The sequence below is a fragment of the Miscanthus floridulus genome, chromosome 18 (genome assembly GCF_019320115.1).
Source record: "Miscanthus floridulus cultivar M001 chromosome 18, ASM1932011v1, whole genome shotgun sequence".
Taxonomy (NCBI): domain Eukaryota; kingdom Viridiplantae; phylum Streptophyta; class Magnoliopsida; order Poales; family Poaceae; genus Miscanthus; species Miscanthus floridulus.
Window position 1 is genome coordinate 106,124,566 of NC_089597.1, and position 23,890 is coordinate 106,148,455.

General features: G+C 42.6%; 2 protein-coding genes and 2 pseudogenes across 2 annotated transcripts; 2 read left to right on the forward strand and 2 right to left on the reverse strand.

Annotated features, from left to right (window-relative positions):
- Window positions 1-6,492, forward strand: part of LOC136524322 (uncharacterized) — a 71,317-nt pseudogene extending 64,825 nt beyond the window's left edge.
- LOC136521131 (protein MAIN-LIKE 1-like) lies at window positions 2,307-5,586 on the reverse strand (annotated as a pseudogene).
- A 5,549-nt stretch (window positions 6,493-12,041) lies between the features above and the next one.
- Window positions 12,042-15,787, forward strand: LOC136520280 (protein KINASE OF THE OUTER CHLOROPLAST MEMBRANE 1-like). The gene is made up of 5 exons (XM_066513735.1): window positions 12,042-12,255; window positions 12,776-13,146; window positions 13,272-13,363; window positions 13,838-14,311; window positions 14,606-15,787. Exons 2-5 carry the CDS (start codon window positions 12,778-12,780, stop codon window positions 15,558-15,560), a joined length of 1,890 nt encoding a protein of 629 aa, XP_066369832.1. The 5' UTR covers window positions 12,042-12,255; window positions 12,776-12,777; the 3' UTR covers window positions 15,561-15,787.
- A 774-nt stretch (window positions 15,788-16,561) lies between these two features.
- On the reverse strand, window positions 16,562-19,862 carry LOC136522204 (elongator complex protein 4-like). Its single transcript, XM_066516000.1, has 8 exons — window positions 19,645-19,862; window positions 18,828-19,081; window positions 18,670-18,739; window positions 18,165-18,321; window positions 17,902-17,980; window positions 17,456-17,615; window positions 17,273-17,364; window positions 16,562-17,173 (listed from the first exon to the last, which is right to left on the reverse strand). The coding sequence occupies exons 1-8, from the start codon at window positions 19,790-19,792 to the stop codon at window positions 17,012-17,014; spliced, it is 1,122 nt and encodes a 373-aa protein (XP_066372097.1). The 5' UTR covers window positions 19,793-19,862; the 3' UTR covers window positions 16,562-17,011.
- Window positions 19,863-23,890: the final 4,028 nt, after the last annotated feature.

Here is a 23,890-nt window from a genome sequence, read left to right on the forward strand (position 1 = left end):
CGAGCTAGACACGCAATACTAGAAATTTACTCATCGATGGTAACTCAAAACACCAACACATGTACTGCACTTTAATTATGGACGTACTTAGGCTATTTACTGCGTTATTTAGTTTGTCAGCATGTACTTCTATTATCATTATGTTGTGTAATGTGCCCTAGTATTGGACTTTCCATTGTGTTGTTGTTTTCATTATTTGTGGTCATAATATTTATTTTTATATTGCGGAGGTAGTGAAACGAGTTCATGTACTGCAAATAAAACATAATGAACTAGTGCATTACATAATTCGACACGCACAACACATGAAATGGCATGTGAGAACATGTGCCAAACTAGGGTATAGAGGTCCTCGACTAAACCTAACATACCTTAGGTGATTGAAGCGAACAATAAGCACATGAAATGGCATATGAGAACATGTACCAAATAAGGGCACATAGGTCATTCGACTAAACCTAACATGCCTTAGGTAATTAAAAGAATCAACAAACACATGGATGTGGCATGTGAGTAAGATATGTTCCTCCTAGTAGTGTGGCCATATAGCAAATTGTGTTGCACCTTCTCCATAGTATCCTCCCATTGTTGGTGGTGGTGGTGGTGGCGGGGGTGGTGGCGGAGTCCCCTTGTTGTTGTGATTAGGCATGGTGTAGTATGGATCATTGCAGAGTGCCTCCTGTGAACCAGCACCATTGTTGTTGTCGTCGTCTTCGTCGTCCTTGTAACTGCTGCTAACTTCTTTTTCTAGCTTGAAGATATGGTCCTGCAGGTAGTAGATGTACTGCTATGCGGATAAATTGGATGAGGATCGACCCACCTAGTGAACCCACAGTTTTCTTCAGACTCGGAAGACTGCAATAAGTATGTCATGTAAGTTGTAGTGCAATCGAGAAACATATTTAACAAATGAATAGTAATAGTAATTACCCATGCTCATAGGCATTTGAAGAAGTGACGGCCTCCATCCATCCCCTCGGTGAACATCTGCACTAAGTAGTCCTCACCATGCATGCATTTGGGCCAATCTTCTTTTCGGTTATCGTATCCTTTGAGAGGGCACTCTTTGGTGAAATCACTCTTGCTATCGAAGGGAAACTGATCAACTGGTTCCTCAAAGAAATCAGGACCAAGAGACCTCTCCCACACTATGGGAGTTCCCTTCTTGCCCCCCTTTCCTCTCCCCCTACCGAAACCCTTTCCTCTAAACGACCCTCCAGACATTCATACTCCAACGAAAGCAAATACTAGTTTCAAGGCAAACTAAAAATCCTATTTCAAAGCTCAACTAAAAAGGCAGGCTAAAAAGCCTATTTCAAAGCTCAACTGAAAAGCCTATTTCAAAGCTCAACTAAAAAGGTAGACTGAAAAGGCTACATTCGTATGCGCAATCAATGCATCTATAAAAGTCTATGTATGATACAACGATGACATGATAAATCACTATAAAGGCTAGATGCTATAGGTGTACTACACACATGTACTTTAGCTAGAAAATTTCGGCAGAGTTTCTCCAACTTTTTGATGCAATCCATACACAAATATGACATGAATATATAACCTCAATACAACATCTTTAGATATACAAATATATACCACATTCATCTCAAACCATACACATGAGCATATTAATAGTGCACACAGTCCATAATTATAGTCTATAAAGTCTATAGTAGTCCATACAGTCCATAATAATAGTCCATACAACACATAATAGTTCAAAAAAAGTCCATGAAGTCCATAATAGTCCATAATAACATCTACCACAAAATCCTACTACAAAGTCTACCAAAAGCCCTCAATGCCTCCTAGTCTTACCCTTACACTTGTGGCCAAGAGTGTCGGTGCCTGGAGTGAAAGGGTCAGGCGGACGGCGTCGCCTAGTGCCTGCAGGTTGCGTAGGTTGAGTCGACAGAGCGTCCTGTAGCTGAGATGGTCCAAGCTCTTCATAACCATGCTCCTCCTCCTCCTTGTCCTCGTCCTCGCCTCCATGGCCCTAAAAAGTATCCATAGTGGCGCGGGACGAGCTCTGGCCTCCCGAAGAAGTACCTCCATGAGTAGAAGTATTGAGCCATACACTCGTGTCCGAGAGTCCTGTGGCTGGTGCATGTGCCTCCATCGCCGCTCTAGTCCCACAACCACAATGAGCAGCAGAACGGCCCAGCCGACGTGCTAACCTCTGGAGTTCAAAATTTTATTAGTCACGCACAATTCAATATGGTTTGCATGTCAAACTAGTGGATGTTGTTGTTCAAACTTACTGTAAGAAAGTTCTGTATCATTGCCCTATCATGTACGCCTATTTTTTAGAAGTGTTCGATGTCAAGCATGAACTGTTTCAAAGTGTTGCCCTGCAAACAACGGCATTAACAGTTATACCGCTAAAATTAGAGGAACCATGGTCTATATGCATTGCTATTAAGTATTCATTCGCTAAAACTATAGATATCATGGTCTTTATGTGGTACCAGTAAGTTCTAAATCTCTTAAAACATAGCTATCTTGGTATTAAGTGTTGATTCGCTAAAATTATAGATATCATGGTCTTTATGTGTTACCAATAAGTTTTAAATCTCTAAAAACATAGCTATCTTGGTATTAAGTGTTGATTCACTAAAATTAAAGATATCATGGTCTTTATGTGTTACCAATAAGTTCTAAATCTCTAAAAATATAGCTATCTTCGTATTTAAATGATGGGATTAGAGTTGACATTACCATTCGGTCCAAGATCAGTGCAGCCTCCACCTCTATCCCTGCCCTCATTGCAAGCTCATACGACATATCTTCATCATCCGAGGACTCAATGTCATCGTAGTCTGCTTGGGTCCATTGCCCCTTCAGCTTGGTCCTTATTGCACGTGTGTACCAAGATAGGTACGCTCTGAAGTTGTTGTTCGTGTGTGGCTGGTCATTTGACGTACAAGTTCTCATGTAGGAGATCCCACTGGTCAATGTAGTCACGATGGAAGGTCTCAAAGTCTGTCTCTTTTTTCTGCTTCTAGCGATCGATCCTGTAGGTAAAATAAATGAATATGCAAATTTTTAGGCCCAAACATGATATCTTAACAAAATGAAATCAATAGCAGGCCACAAACTTATAGAGGATAACATTACACATGTCTTAAAAAGCAAACAATTTTTTAAATAGTTTGAAGACGCTTACTTGTGCAAGTTTATGGATGTTGAGAATGGCTCCACGGGCCACTCCTACCGCAACCCAAACTAGCGTGCAACCCTATGTGGCAGGTGGAACTCAACTGCATAGAAACAGATCACCAGGCACCGCATTAGGTACAGGTCTTCGTCCTCGTTGCACATGGTGCTCAACCCAATGTGCTAGAACTGTTGGTCGTCATACGACTCCCAAGTAACCTGCGAATGATTTATTAGTGAATTAGTGCTTACATTGCAAAAACAAATTAGTATGTCAAACACAACTAACTCACCATCCCCGACGTAAGTGTGTTAAGCTCATTGCCGAACTCGATGTAGGTGCGTTTACTCTGGGCAAAGGGACCCTTCACCTGGTCCCAAAGGTACGCATATGTTGGGCGACGTCGCGTGCTAGGAACCTAGAACCAGTCACGAGGAGGTAGAACTGTGGGCTGTCCCACCGATAGACGTGACCACATCCAAAGCTGAAGCAGGTAAACACAGCCTCCTAGCGAGGAGTTTTGCAAACTCCGGCGGCACGCCTCAAAAAGCTGGCGGTACAGGAACCCCAACACTCCAAAAGCCCAGCTGTAGCCCCCCCGCCATGTCCCAGTTAGTGAGATAGGGGAGGTACATCCACGATGCGGTGTCTCCCATACCGTCAGGGAAGATAACACAACCAAACAGGTGCATGATCCATGCCCTGCAGTAGTAGGTAATTGTCTACTCATCTACAAAGTTAGGACACTGACCAAAGTTTTGCCTCAACTAGCTGATGAATACTCCGGAGGTGTGGGTACTCAGTGTCTCAAGATGAAGCTCTCTCCCGAGGAAGAGCTACACTTGAGCTCTCCAACCACTAGCAGCGCACTGGCCGATAACTGGCCAACCTCTTATACGGAGACCGAGGAACTTCTGCGTGTCCTGAAGAGTAACGGTCATCTCACCGCAAGGAAGGTGGAAGCTGTGAGTCTCTAGCCTCCACCTACAAAACAAAAGACCAAGTACTACGACCATGTGCTCATCGACAAGCGAAATATAAATGTAAGTGGATTAGTTCATAGTTATTTTACCTGTCGACCAGAGTTGAGATGGTCGCGGGGTTGATGGTGGGCAACCCATGGCGAACCTGGAACAATACAACGTCTAGGTCAGCCCTCTCAAGGAGAGGAGTGTACTGATCATCGTACCACATGTCCTCAAACCTATCATGGGTTCGAGGACGAAGAGGGTGCAGTTCCTATAAACAACAGAATTTATTAGATTATGCGTGAACACAAATACATATGCAGTGCAAAAAAATAAAGAAGCAGAACTAAATAAGTTACATTCCCCTCCGCGGTAAGTCGTCCTCGGTGGTGCTCCTCGTAGTACGGATCCAGTAGGTGGAACGGTTACATCCTAGAAAAAAATTGAGAAAGTCCATATTAGTTAAATGTAAAGAAATAATGAACTCTTCCATACTAGTAAACATGCTTCTCAAATTGGACAATTAAAAAATAAAGTACATTGAACAGCATTAGCAATTCATAAATGAGGTTCATTTGTTATTTGCACTTGACTAAGCGGCCAATGGCATGTACGTGAATTATGCCCAATTCTCCCGCAATTGCCACATTTGTTCCGCTCGGGGTCAATAAGAAAGGGGGTTGCTCTCCCTCGCCTCGTTCTATCGGAAACCTGATCCATGACCATCTTGTGTCTCGTCCACTTCCTGGTTCCTTGTTTGTCCCAACATGTACCTAGGACCACAATGTACCTCAGACCAGTGTACGGTGGCCACTGCCCCTCATCAAGGTAAGGCTCGAAACAGGGAGACCAAGTAAGTACAAGGCTGTCAACACTAAACTCCCGTGGTATCTTGGTCTCAAAGGCAAAGTTGCAATGCTGAGATGCTGCAACATAATGAGAACAAGGAAAGTGGTGCTGTCTGGTTCTCCCACATCTACATGAAAAATTACTAAGTACCACAATATAACTCTTTGATGGCCGAACCTCACCATCGTATGTTGTACCACCCCTTTCCGTGACCTGGTACTTGCCGATGTTGTGATCAAAACATTCGACATCATGTGTGAGAGCCCTTTCCTTTGCCTTCTCTAGATGCTTCAAAGGTTTAGGTGCCCATGCCTGATTATTCCTCTGTAGTGCCATTGCTTGAGAGTGTCTCTCATTAAACCATGCAACCAACCTATAGAAGGTGAATGATACAATGGCATTGACGGGCATGGCATGAATACCCTTAAGCACACTATTAAATGACTCGGCCATGTTGCTAACCCAAAAATCGTACCTCCATCCACCATCATCATAGGCTATTGTCCATTTTTCAGGTTCTCTCATCAATCCTCTCAGCCACTGCCTACCTTCTCCATTTGTTGTCATTTTAAGCTGCTCCAACTTCTCATCGAAGAACGGCACCTCAAGCATGTGAGCAATTTCCTCGAATAGAGGAAAGTTGTCCTTTGTACCATCCTTCTGAAGTAAATTATCGGCAAGGTGCCGAGTGCACCAACGGTGGTGCAAAGGTGCGTACCCCAGAATCTGCTCCTGTACGGCACTGAGTATGCCCTAGTGTCTATCAGATATGACACCAACTTCCCTACCAGGGCCAATGACATGTATCCGGACCAGACATAAGAACCATCCCCAGTTGTCTTTGTTCTCTCTCTCCACCAAAGCAAAAGCCAAAGGAACCAATGCGTTGTCTGCGTCACAACAAATGGCTACCAATAGTGTGCCCATGTACTTGCCAAGCAAAAAAGTACCATCAATGGATAACACTAGATGACAGTGCCTAATGGCCTCGACGCACTAGGGAAAACACCAGAATGCATGGAAGAATATCTGCCTCCCATCCTTCTATTCATTCGACTTTGGGATGTACTCGTAATGCATGCCTAGATTTACTGCTTTCATTGCATTGAACATTGTAGGCACCTACTCGTGTCCCTCCTCCCAGTCCCCATATATCATCTTCCAGGCCCGTTGCTTTGCCCTCCATGCTTTCCCATACTTTATGTCATACTTAAATATCTCCTTAGTCATCTCCATAATTGTCCTGACCTTCAAGTTGGGCTAGCCCTTCAATGTTATGTACAACCTTCTGGCAATGAGGGTAGAGGTCAACTGTCGATGCTTCTTATTTAGATCTTTCTGGACACAAGTGTGTGAACCTACAATTTTGGTGATCTTGAACTTCCCTATGGCCTTCTGTTTCCGAGCACAGACCCTCCAATTGCAATCTGCATTCTCGCACACCACTGTGTAACGGCGCTCCATATAGGAGTGCCTCACCTTGAATGGTCTTTTATGTCTCATAGAATATTCCTGTAACCACCTTGTCAAGGTGGGCAAGTCCTTGAAGACCATGCCCTTTTGAATTTCCACGCTGTCACCGGCCTTAGGAGCCTCTAGCAGCTCGTCATCTCTTCCTTCTTCATAAACATGTTGAGAATGACTGAGGTCGCTGAATTCATGAACTAGTGGATTACGATCAGGACACAAACACCTGATGAGCTCCATTTCTTGTTCGCTCAAAGGTGCAACTGGGCGGTCATCATCAAAATCAACGGCTCTTGTTGTGCCATAAGGCTCCTCATCATCTGCAATATTAACATCCATACTATTAGAGGCTATAAACTATGGGTCCACGTTGGTTGATGGAGGTGCAGGAGGACAACCATCATTATCAGGATTGTCTCCTACATATAAAGCGCAAATATGTATAGAATTGAGACAAAGGATTGGAATGAAGGAAGAATAACGAAAGCAAAAGTGTTACTACGTCACTTACTTGATGATTCTGGGTCAAATGGATCTCCTGAGGGGCAGCAACTCCATCATCGAACCGACATTCTGCACGAACATCAGGACATACTCTAACCTCATTTGGGGCGGATTGAGCATTGGGTACCAGAACCACATCTTCCACATCCGCCTCGCGGTTGGGTAACGGAGGGTCAGAAGGTGTCGGATTCTCCGGTTCTGAAGAGAACCCATGAGGGGGTGAATACCCATGTAGGATGGGATCATTGGATAACTTCCGCACAACCAAATCTAAACATTGAAACTCATTCTTCATGACAGTTTTGACATATTTGTCCCATTGAGCCTCTTATGCAATTGGGATCAACCGCCTAAAAATACGACCCGATTTACCATAGTGAAGTACCCCCTCAACTGAGATGCCATCCTCATTTGAATTGCAATGAAGCTCGTCACGAGCACTACCAAACAACTCAGAAAACAACGGTCGATCATCGAACATGAGAGGCACCCTTTGCATTCCACCAAAACTAATATTCTCAAACTCACCTTCCTCCACACTTCCTTCATGATACAGGGTGACCACGTTGTCCATCTAGTTGGTATGCACAACATCAAAGTTATTACAGGTTTAACTAATAAGGGTATAACTAAATTACATATATAATTAAGTATCCCACTGTCTACCTAGATAAATAAGTATCTAAACTACCTAGCTATATATCTAACTATATAAGTAATTTTACTAACTACAGTTACTACAAGTACTACCTATATATAACTTAATTACCTAACTATATAACTTACAAATAAACTAAATAACTAGATTAACTACCTACAAAAGTACATAAATAACTAACAATCAAACAATCTATCTAGATTACCTAAATATATAACCTCTACGTAACTAAATTGTCTCACTAAATACCTAAATTAACTAACTAAATTACATCACTATATAACTAAATTAGCTAACTAAACTAACAAAATTGTAAAACAAAATTACATAAAATAAAAAAAAACTTACCTGAGGCTGCCGGCCGAGGGAGAGGGGTGGCCTCATAGGGCGGCCGGTGGGGGTGGGCGGCGGCGCGCCGGCCGGCGGGGATGCCGGGGAGAGGCGGGGGCCGCCCTCGCTGTCGATGCACGCAGAGGAGGAGGATGGGGCGATGAGGGCGACCGAGGGAGCGAACAGGGGCGCGGAGCTCTTTGAAGCTGGTGCCGCGGACTGCTGCGGTGGCACGGGTGGCCAGCGGTCGGAACGACAAGAGAGAGAGAGAGATCGCGCCGGAGTCGAGAGGAAGAGGAAGACGTCATGCGGTATAGGTATAAGACCTCGGTGCCAAGATTTGTGGCTCCGAGGTCGGCGCCAAGATCTATGGCTCCGACCTCGGAGCTAGGATCCGTGGCGTCGACCTACCTGCCCCCGTTTTTCCCGGCCAGGCATCTCGGTGCCAAGACCTACAGTGCTGAGACGTGTTACCTCGGCGCCGTAGGCCACGGCGCCGACCCCTAGAGTCCAAACATCAATTTACGTCGTCCAGGGGGTTAAACATAAATTTTCTTTAAAAAGGCCAAATTTAAAAAATTAGGAAAAATAAAGTTGTCGGCACTAGACTTCGGCGTGCACCATAGGCTGCACCGACCTAGAAGTGCTCCATAGTGTACTGCATCTTGTTCAGGACACTGGACACATGGTAGGGCAGGCAATTGATGTTTTGATTTACTTTAAAAAAAATGATATTTTGATGACTTTAGTAGTTGTTTACAAGGCAGTTTGTCTTCCTGTCTCTCTGCATGTTTATTTTATGATTAGGTCTTGTACTTTTGTTTTCAAGGTAACATTTCGGGCAAATTAATGAAGATTAGAAAGTCGAGGTAGCACATTCCAGGAATTCTAACTACTAGTACGCGTTAGACTGAATTTCTAACATCTCCCTCGTACTATGTGTCTATCTACAATGCCAAAGCGATATACATGACTTTAATATATAGAGATCTTTTACAATGGTTCGGAATGTACCTTGGTACCTTTAGGTTCTTTCATCTTTTTTTATTTTCTAAGTAATTAATTAAGAAATATATTGTAGAAATTGAGGTTGTGTCCTTCTGAAACTGGACATAACCCCGCTGCCAGCCCAAGTTTAATAGGGCACTTCCAACCCCCCCCCCCGGTTGCCGCCGCTCAGTTGCGCATCTCCATCCCCGCATTGAAGACCTCGGGCATCCGGTGTGTTTGGGCCGCCACCGCCATGTACAAGTAAAGGAGGTGCTTGTGTTCATGTCGCTACTAATCACGGCACCTGTGACGGTTACTGACTACTATGGCGCAGCTGAGGACATCCTGGCCCGACGGCGGCCAGCGGCCTGCTCGCCCGGCGGCGCAGCTTCTGCTGCTGGCTCCATAGGGAAGAGGAGCAAGGACGGCATCGGCTTGGGAGGCGCTGGGAATAGCACGTAATCGACCGGGCAGGTGCGGCTGCTAGTGGCCGTGGTCATCCAGCGAGAGATAGCACGCGCGTGACACTTTCCATGGTCAGAGCTTCGACGGGTGAGAGAAGACCATGGTCCAAGAGACGGAGGATGAAGAAAAGGACTAAAATGACGGAATTATCCTTATTCGAAAATAAAATATACAATAAAAAATAGATTTTGCCCCACATATTTTGGTACTAGCTCCACCTAATTTGGTACTATCCTCACCTATTTGGTACCTCTAGGTACTTTTTAGTTGGGTATCTCCTATTTTTCCACCGTCCGATCTTACTCAATGGATGGCCCATGTTTTTTTCAACCATTATAAAATTTCTCTAATATATAAGAATATGGTAGTACTATCTTCATTCTAAATTATAAGTTGGTCTGGTTTTTCAAGTTACATGACTTTTGCTGTGTATATAGATATAAATTATGTATAGTTGCATATATCTAGAAAAGTCAAAACGATTTATAATTTGGAATAGAGAGAGTAAAAGCAAGAGAAATTAAGTATTATTGGGTCCCTCACCTTTATAGCCATATAGTTAATCATCACGGTGTGGAGGGAGTCTAAGTGAACATTTACTTTAATTCTAAAAGAAAGTGAACATTTACTTTTATTCCCCACCCCCACCTCTCAAAAAAAAACATAAATAAAATGCTTAAGATTAGTTAGAACTTGACCCTTTGCTAGAAAACTGATGACAAGTTCTTTGGGCAAAACTTGTTAATTTTGTACCTTTCGATTCAATTGGTAATTCATGCGTCCTTATTCTCTATTCTCCAACGAGCTTCATTTATCTCCAGTGATGTTAGGGTTTCAGGTTGGAGGTGAGGTGGTGGGGCTTCACCAACGCTAGGATGTGCAAGACCATCAATTGTGATGGCGATGATCGGAGTTGGCCTAAAAGTTTACAATTCTAAACTATCGTATGAATTTGACTTTGACATGTAACTAAAATTACTTCGCACTAAAACACGATTTTTTACCTATTCATCACGTCTAGAATCTTAGAAATCTCTCTGCATTAAAGAAACCAACTTATGTACAATTTGAGGCTCTCTTTGACCTTTCTATTAATATTAGAAAGTCAAAAACCCTGTTTTTTTTTTTACTTTCGTATATGAACCAAAATCATTGTTAGTTTTTCTTGTGGTGAAAACTCCTTGCTTAGGTTGGATTATCTAATTTAGCACTGGTGATAAATCTTAGTTATCATTATTATCCAGTTCAAAATTGGAAGTTCCTCTTAGAAAAAGGAACCATCCGTTTCAAATTATAAGTCACTTTGACTTTTTTGGTACATTCATTTTACTATGTATCTAGATATAATAATATGTCTAAATACATAGCAAAATGGATGAACCAAAATAGTCAAAGCGACTTATAATTTGGAACGAAGAGAGCACTAAAATTTCGTAAACATAAAGTTAGCCTAAACTTTATTTTTATTTCTCTAACCCACAAATGGATTTTTTTTTCTAGTAGAATCTATTCCAAATTCTATATTGAATTTGATTTCAGGTATCTTCAATTGAAGCATTCATTTCTTAATATTTTTCCATTTCAAATTAAAAGTCGCTTTGATTTTTTTGGTACATCGAATTTGCCGTGTATCTAAATCAACGTTATGTCTATACATAGCAAATTCGATGTATCAAAAAATTCAAAGCATTTTATAATTTGGAACGGAGGGAGTAATAGACAATTTGTCTATCAACACTGCAAAATATACGTGGTGACTTCACTAGTATAACAAAACCGACGCCTAAGTATGGATGCCATGGTTTGCAAAAAAGGAAAATATTTTTAGCGTGAAAAAAATACAGCTAAGTTCAAGGATCTCCAAGAGTTTCCAAAGTTCACTCCCAATCTTGATTTTTTGGTAAGATCGAAAAAACGCTCTCCAACAACTCTCTAGTTCACCTTCCTATCTTTCCGCACTTGATAACATTGACACAACCACGTGGAAATATACGCGCGTCTAAGGTGGAAGGACGTGTAGAGGAATAAGGAGAACGGCATAGTTCGCAATACAAGAGAGAAGAAATATAAAAGTGGTTGTTGTGATTTGAAAATAGTTTAGAATTTCTTATGCAAAATTAACTTCTAAATTTAGGGAGAGATTTTAGAAACTATTCAAACTACAAACCAATAAATATATGCTTCCAACTTTTTTTAGCCACATGGAAAACTCTTTTTTATATAGGACATGGAAAACTCATTGATTTACCAAGTAACTTTTTAAGAAATATTGGAGATGCTCTTATTAAATATTGCAGTTCATCATAAAAATGCAAAATGGTGCATAAATAAATAAATTATTAAATGAAAACCACATTGTGCAAAAAGCGGAAAAGAAAAGGACAAACGGAGGAAAGAAAGCAAGGACGGGATGGAAGAAAGAAAAAGCAATCAGCGCAGATAATCCCGTCTTCGCTACAGCTTAAGTGTGAAGCGTTTTGATATAAATAATGGTCAAAATAAACTGATTTAATTCTACTTCTGTTTTTTAATATAAATGAAAGCTATCTGAATAAGCCTGGTCAAAATAAGCTGCAAAAGCGTAACGTTTGCTAGCAGTAACATACAGGCCCTATATAACCGCTCAACTCCCCTGCGGACGCTCCCCCACCCACCCAACCCAACCGCCTACGGCGGTACGGCCGGCTTCTAGCAGTTGCTTCCAATCCATTCGTCCGCAGATTTCTCCAGTAGCCGTAGAGACAGTTGATTTCTAGGTTAGTTTTGTTTCCTTTGTGGCTTTGTTAGTTTATTAGGTCTATCAAAACCAATTCGCCGACATCACTTAGGAAGGGGGAAAGCAAGGGCAGGAAAAGAAGAAGAGACAGGTGAGAATCTGCTTGTTTTCTGGATTCTTGATGTGTTGCTGATCCAAATTCCTACCTTTTTTGGTTCCCCATCTAGGTTTCGATTTTATACCGGTCATTGCAGTGATTCTTACCGATTAAGATTGCGTGATTCTTGCTCTAGTGGATTGGGGAATTCTTGATTTTGTTCCCCCTCCATGTTCTACCCTTTTCTTCCCCATCGATTTTCGCTTTCGCGCTGGTCAGTTCGGAGCTTATCCGTAGTTTACATTCTAGTATAGTTCTTTCCAGTACTATAATCACTGGGAAGTTGGGATCCTCAGCTCGCTCTGTCTGTGCTTGCTTTCAATGTTAGTTCAACTGAAGTAAGCAAGGAAAGTTCGGCTCTTCTCTGTTGGGTAGATGCATTGAAATTGTGAATAAAAGAATCTCGGCGATTTGATAAAAACACCAAAAACATGCTTAGAGCGCTGTGAAGTCTGGACTCTTTTCTGCGTAATAATGTATTGGGGTTTGTATAATGGTGAGATTTGCTCTGCAGGAATGGCAGGACAAAGCTCCGACTCAAATCCCACCGATGCATTCGAGGAGTACATGCTGCTTGAGAAGGATCCTGATCTCTACCGGATGGTTTTCTCTGGCCCGAGCCAGATAAGCCCATGGATTGACCCGAGTGTGCTAAACCTGAAGCACCGGATAGGGAGAGGTCCATTTGGGGATGTCTGGATAGCAACTCATCATCAGAGGATGGAGGATTATGATCGGTACCACGAGGTCGCAGTGAAGATGCTGCATCCAATTAAAGAGGACCAGCTGCAGTTCTTCTCAGCGAGGTTTGATGAGATATTCAGCAAATGTCAGGGTCTTGGCAATGTTTGTTTCTTGCATGGCATATCGACACAGAATGGGAGGGTATGTTGGTCTTGGACTAGTTGTGGCATGCTGATCTCTATTGCCTCCCCATGCTAGGTCTCTCTGTCATATCATCTTGGTGATTAATGTTAATCCATAGCGTATTTGGCTTCATGAATTTTCAGATTTGTATAGCTATGAAATTCTATGAAGGATCCATCGGAGACAAGATGGCTCGGCTTAAAGGTGGAAAGCTCCCTTTGTTAGAAGTTTTAAGGTATGGTGAAAATGCCTAAAAAATTTTATATATGCATCTGTTGCACCATGGCAACCATTAAGATCAACATACAGGATAAAAAAATTCTGAATTTGAGCAAGTAGTTTCTATGAGGCAATGAGTATCATATTCTAGAGTGTTTCTTTTCCTCCTTGAACAATCATACTCAGACTAGAAAATTATTGTAAAAATTACCTTATGTAGTAATATGTTGATTTATTATGGCTAAAAAAAGGACTAGCAGGACATTTGTTCTCTAACTGTATAGTACAATAGTTTGAGAAAAAAACTGTATAGTACAATGGTCTGGTATCCAAAACCATGCGCTGTCTTAACTGTCACCTATCCTTATGTCAATTTAGTATGACTTCAATTCATTGTTTCGATTTGGTACTGCTTATTATGGTATTATTCAGAGGTGTCTTGTATGCTTATTTTCTTGAATATTTTTTCATGACAAATTTAAATTTACAGATATGGGGCTGATTTGGCACGCAGTGTACTAGACCTACACACCAGGGAGATATTGATCCTAAATCTGAAACCTTGCAATTTTCTCATAGACGAAAATGACCGTGCTGTGCTGGGGGATTTTGGGATTCCATCCCTGCTGTTTGGCCTTTCATTACCTAATCCGGACCTTATCCAGAGGCTTGGAACTCCAAATTACATGGCTCCAGAACAATGGCAACCAAACATCAGAGGTCCGATTAGTTATGAAACTGATTCATGGGGTTTTGCGTGCAGCATCCTTGAGATGCTGAGTGGCATTCAGCCATGGCGTGGAAAATCAGCAGATGAGATTTATCAGTTGGTTGTTTTGAAGAAAGAAAAGCCAATATTCCCATACAGTCTGCCTCCAGACATTGAAAATGTGCTTTCTGGATGCTTTGAATATGACTTCAGAAAACGTCCCTTGATGAAAGACATTTTGCATGCATTTGAGAGGTAACATGATAAGTATCATGGTTTCTCATTATCTGCAGATTTTGTTTGAATTTCCACTAGATGAGTAATTTTACCATGGTTTATTATAACATCTGCATTTATTACATCTAAGACTGCTAAGTTCTACTGTAATATTGTCTTGTGTCCTATCAAAGCATAGAAATGTGTTGACATGCTTTGGTTGTTCTGCTGTAATATTTTTCCCAATATCATATTTCCCCCCTTCTATTTCTTTTGAGAAAAACGTTGGAGCATCCTTCGACCTAACTTACTTTTCTATTTTTCCTTTTTTAGTGCTAAAGATGCAGATCATGACAACATTGGTTGGGACAACTCTGAAAATGTAATGGTAGACAGGCTAGCCATGGCAAATCGCATTAACTGGTTGCACTTTAAGGACAAGCTTCAAGTGGGTGACAAGGTCCGTTCAAGAAAGCTTAAAAACTCTTGCAGTCCTGAAACTATGGAAATCCCTGATGGAACCATAGTTGGCATTGAGGATGATGGAGAGCGTGATCCTTACATTCTTGTACGAGTCCTTGGGCTACACGACCCTTTAAAGGTTCGCTGTTCAACAGTGGAGAGGGTAACATATGGTTTTGCTGCTGGAGACTGGGTACGGCTGAGGGAGGAGGACAAGAAGCGCTCTCAGGTTGGCATTCTTCATAGCATTGACCGTGACGGTGCAGTGACTGTTGGTCTGATAGGAATGGATACCCTTTGGAAGGGTAATTATACAGATCTCCAAATGGCTCAAGCCTACTGTGTTGGACAGTTTGTGCGCCTAAAGGCCAACATTTCAAGCCCAAGGTTTGAATGGCAGCGAAAGAGGGGTGGAGGATTAGCCACAGGTCGAATTTCACAGATACATCCGAATGGGTGTCTTGCCGTGAAATTTCCTGGCAAATTTAATCTTGGTGAAGTATGCAGTTGCTTGGCAGATCCCTCTGAGGTGGAGGTGGTGAGCTTTGACAAGTGCGAGGGGATTGTTAAGAAGTATGAGCATCTCGAGGACTTCCATTGGGCAGTGAGGCCCCTGTTCATTGCTATTGGTTTCTTCACCGCTCTCAAGCTGGGTGTTTTTGTTGGGAAGAGCATTGCGAGGCCAAGGAGTCGGAAGGTTGCCAGCATCTCCGATCAGAGTGGTGATTACGAGCAACAACAGGTGCAAAACAATGCTAATGGGGCGTGGCTTCCACCACCAGTTGCAAACATGCTTTTTGGAGATGTTGTTGGGACTTCTGGATAAGAAATCATAAAAGATCCATGTGAAGATGGAGGTTTGCTAAAAATAGCATCGGGAATTGTGGTTCCTAGTTGTGCATATTTAGGCCTGAAATGTTTTATCTAAGCATTTGTGAATATCTCTGTCTTCAGCAACTCTTCAGCACAAGTTCTGTACATAAACTCCAGAATTATCGTCTTAAACATACAACTATGCAAAGCTATTTCTTGCTTGGTGGACTGTTTATGCCATCCCAGTCTTATGTCCTGAGATCTCATGTTTTCTGTGCTTGTGTTTGTGTATGATGATTCCAGTCGTGTATTAGTTGAAATCCTAACACTGCTCTTTGCATTTTGTTTTTACTCAACTTTCAAAATAGTTGACTGTTACAATTGCAACCCAAACAATAAATGCAGCTCAGCAATATCTGAGATCACAATAACCGCAAACAGTACAATAAATGCAGCTCGGCAATATATGAGATCAAAACCACCAACGGGATCGGCGGCCCTAAATCGTTGGAATTATATTACTCGCAGTGGTTGCCTCCTTTGTTTTTTTGTAGAAAGGATGACAAAATCTCTTAGGGGCCGTTGGGATCTCTTCATTTGGAGGAATTGAAATCTACTTAATAATTAGGTTATTTGATTTAGACTGTCATTCCACCACTTTCCAAAGTTTACATATAAACATATCTCAAATTTATAAGGTGAGAAATATAAATTGATTATATAGATCATCATACTATGTTTTTAATTTACAACTTATAACACGCTCTTCAACTCGCTCCCCTACGGTAGAAATGCAATACATTAGTATATCTCTCGTATAGCCAACAAAAATATACAAATATAATCCATATACAACCATAATAGCTTAATTAATATGTGCCTAAATTATGATTCTTAAAATAATTCAATTCCAGGGATCCAAATGGGGATCTACAACCATTATAGGGATTGAGAAAACTGAATTCCAGTTTTAGGGTAGGGCATCTACAACAGGTTGAGAAAATCTACCCACTTTACAATTTCCTTTTGCATTTGACATACTACATAGCAAACTTGTTGCAGTGTCTGTCACAGCTCCATCTTCGTGAAGACCAATAATTCTTCAGATCAGCTGCATCAGCATCACAAACATTCCCACTCTACGCAAAAATGTGGTCATTTCGAACAGACAAAATGAGAAAATCCACAGTTTTGTAATATGTTCAAGGCAATTCGACAAACTTGGACAATTACCTGCCGTTGGCAGATTGTAATATAGAAGTTTAGCCAGTTCAAATACTATTGAAAGTGGTGTACAACAAGCTGATAGATACATGAGGGAGGATGGTTAACGGTGAACCATCAAACTGCCTCCCTATCTAAAACCTAAACCTCCAAAAGCTGCATTCTGCTGCCAGAAGTAACTAGTACGCAACACTGCCAGGCTCCTCTCAAGGAAAACTAGCCATACCATCTGAATATGAATTAGAAATCAAGCTGTGAACCTTGTGACGAGCAACTACTTGATGCAGCAGATGAAGGCCCGCTTGACCCATCAACTGGAGCCTGGTTCAACCGTTCCAGCACCAGTGACCTCCTCTTTCGTAGCTTAAGAGAAAGTGTGGATGCCTCTAAGATCACAGGGACCTGATTGTCAACATAAAAGGCATCAAAACGAATGAAGACATAGCTCTTTTCTTCTTCTTTTTTTTTTTACAGAAGTTGTGATTGTGAATATTTCGGTACCTGACTATTAGTTTGTGCCACCTTGTGGACATGCAAAAAACCAACCATATCTTGATATCCTGTGAGCAGTTTTGCCAAGTCTTTGTCCTCATCTGTAACCAAGTAAAACAGGCAATTAAAAGACAGAGTAATGTAGATGATCGAAATGGTTACTGAAAATAAATTTCAAAAGTCCAAGCTTGCCTGGAATTGCTTTGATGGACAGCAGTGTATCTGCCAGGTGCTGCCATCTCTTACAGAACGAATTTGACAGAACTGTACTCGGAAATGTTATAACAGCAACAGAGTTAGATGAGCGCACCATGGCCTTCAGTGATCTGATAAATGAGACCATGTCCCAGTCCTATAATGCGTAAAGTAAGTGATTTTTCAGTTGCAACTACATCCAAACTTGATAGAAAATAAGAAACATAATTTGGTTTCAAATTTTCAGCACACTACAGTCACCAGCCAATGAATATTGTAGAATTAGATTTGACCAGGGGGAGAGATGTCCCCCTGATTTTCATCTTAAGAAGTTGGTGCCGAGACTCGAACCCGGGCTGGCTCAGCCAACCGCTTCTATGGCGTGTTGTGCTGACCAGTTGCACCGTGAGAGTGTTGGCAATATTGTAGAATTAAATGCTAACCTTCTCAAAGTATCTACACTGCGGTGCACAGAGTGATTGTATAGCAATTCTCCCAGCAGTTAAACTCCCAGCATCTTTTCTGAATGTGGAATACAAAAGAGGTGTTCAGAATTAATACTAGGCACAGTGCATGGGTAGCATAACCAATTTTATCATTATTGGACAATAGATGCATTACTCGGTGATGAAAGGGTTCTGCAACTATGCTGTGATATTCCTCAGCTAAAGCAATTTTTGAACATTGGATCAAGACCTGATCTCACCTTGGAAGCTTGGATAAGAAAGCAGAACAACAATCCTGGAGGCCGCTGAGACTGTCAGCATCTTGAATGCTTACACATTCAATATTCTGCCCATTAAGTAAATGCCTTTCCAAGGGCTTCCTCAAATCAAAATCATTGCTAAATTCCTGCTTATTGTCTGCAATAATGCTAAATGAGTCATTGAGTCAAGACTTGTCAGGGACATCATGTGGGAGCAGAAGCAAGCTTAACTTAAATAATATAGTACTAGAAATCATGCTTATACAAGCAAAACTAATATGTATTGCAAAGATTAGCTGCTTGTCTTGTCAACATCAGGTTGCAACGAATGATTCTTTGGAATGAGTTGATAACAAAGACAGTGCAAAAATGATCAGCTTGCTAATGATTAATATATCTCTTCTTTTTAAATCGTAATCAAGAAAACTGGAACGAAAAGCATGGTTCCACAAAAAATCACCAACAACAGAACAGACAAGATTAAGAGATGGAGTGAAGGACCCACCTTTATGTTCAGCACGAGAGTCATCCCCAAAGTATTTCTTGTACTGCCAAGCTATCCTCAAACCCTCATCCTGTATAATGAAAATTTCAGTGCAATATAAAAAGAAGATCGCTTCTTGGCGACTATAAGTACAGTAATACAATTATTCTGGGACCTACATTTGCTCGTCCATCACTACTTGCTGCAGCCCCCATTGCTCTGTGTCGTCCATCCTCCTTTGAAGATGAAACTTGAGCAGGTAGTGTACCAAGGAACAACCGTGGCTCCTTCATAGCTCCTGAAAAGAGCAGGGGCTGTTTGTGCACAACACCCTGAGACATGAAGCACCGAAGAAGCAGGAGGTGGTGTGGCGCATCAGCATCCTCCATGATCATTACAACTGAGCCGAGAAGGAATCCACCACCCAAAATCCCTGCCAGAGAGCGCCAAATAACGGTGATCCAGTAACTGCCATGCACATCGTATTTTTTCAAAATAAAAAAAAGCATGCTTTCCATTTTTTCAATTTACAAAGTTTGGTTCTTATGTGCACTTCATCACATGAACTAATTTCCACGCATATCTAATTTCTAAGCAGACTCCAACCAGGCTAATTACTTCATGCCTGTGCACCAATTCCACACATCCCAGATCTTTTAGATAATGGAATATAATTATCTCAGCATCTGTATCACAAGATGCACATAGCCAAACCAAGGGGCAAGGCAAATGATAACACATAGTAGATTAGGCAAATAAAATCTTCTGCAAATACAGGTCACTGAAACGCTCCAATTTCCAATTCTATCGTTTCTGTCAAAAAGGCCAGATCAAACATACATGCCCAAACATCGCCGATACCGAAATACTGATAGCCTCCTCACTTCACATCATTCGAGATAAGCAAACGGAAATACGGTAATATCATCAACGTAAACATGAGATTTTTTTTATATTTTTAGTTAAAAAGGACGATTTGAGCAAGAAGCTGCTTACTGTCGAGGTCCGGGATGCCCGAGGAGACGAAAGCGGCACCGTTTGGGCCAATCTTCACGCCGGCGGCGCCGTATGATGAGGTCACAGGGTTGGATGTGGCGCGGGAGAAGCTGCTCCGGCCAAGGGTTCGGCCACCGGCGGCGGCCATGGTGGCGGCGGCGATGGATTGTAGGAGAAGAGGTTTCGGTTTCGTTTCTTCTTTGTCGTCCCTGGGCCTATTTGCGGTAGACGCGTAGGGCCGAAAATAATACGGCAGTTTTGCAAGTTAGTTTTGGGCCAAGCCCATTTTTATCTAAAAAGTATACGGGCCTGCGGGCGGACACGACGCGGAGCGAAGGCTGCGGGGCTGGCGCGCCCGTCGTGGTCCGTCGGCGCAGGCTGGGGCGCGGCGCGTGGCGCGTGCGGGTGGAGGAGAGGGAGGGCGGGGAGGGGGCGGCGCTGGGCCGGAGGCGGGTCGCTCGAGGCTGCCGAAGGGGAAGCTTCGGGAGCGAGGACTGGTGAGTTTTTTTTTTTTTTAACCGAGGACTGGTGAGTTGAGACCAAGAGAGACAGATAATAAGAATAGGCAGGCATGAAAACGGTATGGATATTTTTCGACCGTATTCGAAATCGAATCTGTTTAGAGGAGTTGAGATCTGTCCGTATCTGAGTCCGGATATCCAACATCTAATAACGTATCCGTATCCGAATACTCAAATCGCATATTTATGATGTCGATATCCAATCGTATCATATCCGACATAGTTGATACTATCCGTATTCGAATCCAAATTCGTACCGAAATATGAAAACAAATGTAATATCGGTGATATCCGTCCGTATTCGATCCGTTTTCATCCTAAGAATAGTTGCTGTTTGTTTCGGTAACGGCAATGGTTACCCGATCGGAACGGGAAGGGAATCAATAATTTACTATTCTGTTTGGTTCAGGTGCGGCAATGGGAAAGCAAACCCAGACGCGAGTGCGAGTGGTTACCGCCCACGAGCCACGATCGGTCGTGATCGACGTGCTGAAGCTCCGTAGCTATTCACGTGCGATCCGATTACAGCATGCTCGAAACAACACAATAGGTAATGGTAGATAAGAGTCGACATCTAACTCATCTAAATCTCATTAGTATAAATAAATATTCGAAATATTTCTGACATCGATAGACAGAGCGCACGCTTGCCTCGAGCAGGTTAACATAGGGTCACAACTGTTAGTTATTTAGGTAATTTTAGAAATGATTTAGTGTAGAAAAATAGTAGAAGGTTCATGATATCATAATGTGCACGGTGTGATCTACTCGCAACAACAAGAATACATAGGATGCCAATTATATTGATCATATCAACAAAATTGAATATAACAAATTCAGTAAGAACGGTATTATACCTAGGGTGGGACCTGCGCCTTTCTCACTAGTCAGCATATGAGTTGCTCGAAGTTGCGGATCTTAGTGATGTAGGCGGTGGTTCACTGTGGAAGTAGTCGCTCACGTCAGGAAGACGATGAAGTGGTACTAGCCGCTAAAACGATGAAGTGGAACTGGACACCAGGAAGAAGACGAGCAGAAGTAGTCGTGCTCATGCTCCCCAAAAACCTGATTCGCCTGCACACCTGAGCATATGTCACAAACGGGTGTCAGTTCCGGAGACCTGCTCTTTCAACCTTCTATGCACGTAGAGGTTCATAACAGGATTACTCGGTAGCAGCTCAAACGGTGAAGAGAGGGTGTTCGTGTATCGTACGCGCGAGACTTTATGATATTCGTGCCCTTATGCGCGAGCGAAGAAGGTGTCAGAGAGTCGCAAGAATGCACCTAGACGAACGATGATACTGGACGAAGTAATCGCGGAGAGGCGAGAGTAACGGACAGAAAACCCTCCCGTAACAGTTCGCGGTAATTTTCGTCAAATGGCTCCATCAAACAACCTGAGTGGCAAAACCTAGCCCACCCCGCATCATGACATGTCATGGGCACAGCGGCTCGGCTTTGCTTGTGCGTGTGCATGGCTCGCCTTTTGCTCTTAAGACAAGCGCGCACACAGACCGCCTCTTTATGTTGAGTCAACATTTAGTCAAAATCTCATATGATACTAAGGTCTTGTTTGGTTGAGCTGTGGCTGTGGAAAAAAGCTGCTGTGGGCTGTGAGCTGTGGAAAAGCTGCTGTGGGCTGTGAGCTGTAGAAAAGCTGAAAGCTGTTTAGTTAAACAAGTATAAAATATACCTTTTATCTTTATCTCTCTTGAAACAACTATGGAAGAACTTTTCATTCCACCAATTTCGAAAAGCAGAAAGCCAAAAGCCAAAAGCAGGGTCAAACCAGCTTTCAAAAATGAACTACGGAAAAGCAGCTGCTTCTGAAAAAGCACCCTCCAAAAACAGCCCCTTTGGTTGGGCTTTTGGCTTTTGGGGCCAAAAGCCAAAGCCAAAAGCCCAACCAAACAGGGCCTAAGACTTTAATGCACCTATTTGCATTTAATATGGGCTTGAGGTTTTATTTGAATTAATTGAACTAAAAATGAGCCAAGCCGATTAAATCCAACAACAATTTCATAGATACAATATTGAAAAGAGTTTGGTCTGTTTACTAGGCCTCTCTCTCTCATGATCTGGCACTGATGATGTATGTTTTTATTAATATATAGTAGAAATTATAAAGTAGCCCTAGAGGAAAAAATACATCACCAAGACTAGGCCTCTCATATTGTAACACCTCTGGTGTTTTAAACACTAAAATATGTCATGTCATCATATGAATTGCACATCATTTTTGAGTTAGTGAAAACTTTGATATGCATTCACTAAAACAAGTTTACTTTTATGATTATATGTGTTGACTTGTATGGATGAATTAAGTTCATAACTCTAGTATTAAATTTGAATTCCAAAACCCTAATTTCTAGCATTTAAATTCTACCCTGGAAAACCTAATTCAAAATCTAAGCACATTTTGGGGTTGGGCCTAAAAGGAAAAATGTAGAGCTTGTCAATGTGTACAAAGTTGGTTTTTAGAGTTTTCAAAGTTGTTATGCAAAATTTGGAGTAATTTAAAAGGGGATAAATTTTTAAAGTGTCCCCTTTTGATTTCAAACTTGCATTTTCAAATCTAGACAGAATTTGGGTATGGTTATTAAAGCAAAGTTGTAGAACTTTGAATTTGGAACAACTTTTATTTTTGGAGATTTTTGAGTTTCCATACAAATTTGAGAAATTGAGTGAGTGGCAATTCGGTAATTTGCTTGAACAGTGCAAGCAGGCAGCTCTCGCCGCCGGCCATGCTTCCACCGACTTCTACGCGCGTCCGCGAGTGCCACCTCCTGCTTCGACATGTCTACATTGTCGTAACATGTCGAGCGCACCTTCTTCCGCTGCCCTCCGCTCGCCTGATAACTCTGGGCGCCATCCAATCGCTCTCTCCCTTCCCGCTGTTTTCCCATCACCGTCGCCCTGCTCCGTCGAGCTCACGTCGGAGCTTACCGAGCCTTCCCGTCTCCAACCAGTGTCACCACTGTAACCATGTTTGCCTGGCGCACCCGTAGAGCCATCTAGCTGAGCATCTCTCTCCCTGGAGTGCCCGGCGTAACGTCGTCTTCCTCCTCTCCGGCGAGATGGCACCGTGATCCACTCCACCGTAGACACGGAGTTCTGTTGGGCTTCTCACTTCGCCGTTTATTGTTTCATGACCCTCATGATTTAGTGTTGCTCGTAGTCTTGATCGTTCATCATTTGGCAGTTCGCTTTTGCCGGAACAGAGCTTTGCCGTGAGTTCACGCCGCTACCATCGTCTCCAACGTCGACGACTTAGCTCCGACTCGCTGCAGCCGTCGTTCTCGAGCGCATCAGCTTCGGGGTGAGCCACTGATCATGCATGTGCGGTCTTTTTAACCTCTACCACGCTGTAGCCACCGGACCGCGGAACGCCGGTGAGTTTTGCTCCGCCGTGCCGCTGCGCTCGTTGCTGCTTGCGTTGTAGGGCGTTGGGGGTTCTATTAAGGGCTCGGTTAAGTCCGTTAGGAGTTGCTGAGTACGCCGAAGACCTTTGTATCGCCGGTGAAGTCGTAGATCACCGGGTGCACGTCGGCTATGCTTCGCTGAGCCACCATCGTTGCCGGCAAGGTCACTACAGTGACCTAGAGCTTCAACCCGTGCCACCGGTGTGTGCGCAATGGCTAGGAGATCATGTTGGTCCGATTCCCGCCCTCGGAAACCTCACCACCGACGAGAACGCGCCGGTCAGAGGCTCGCCGTCACACTGC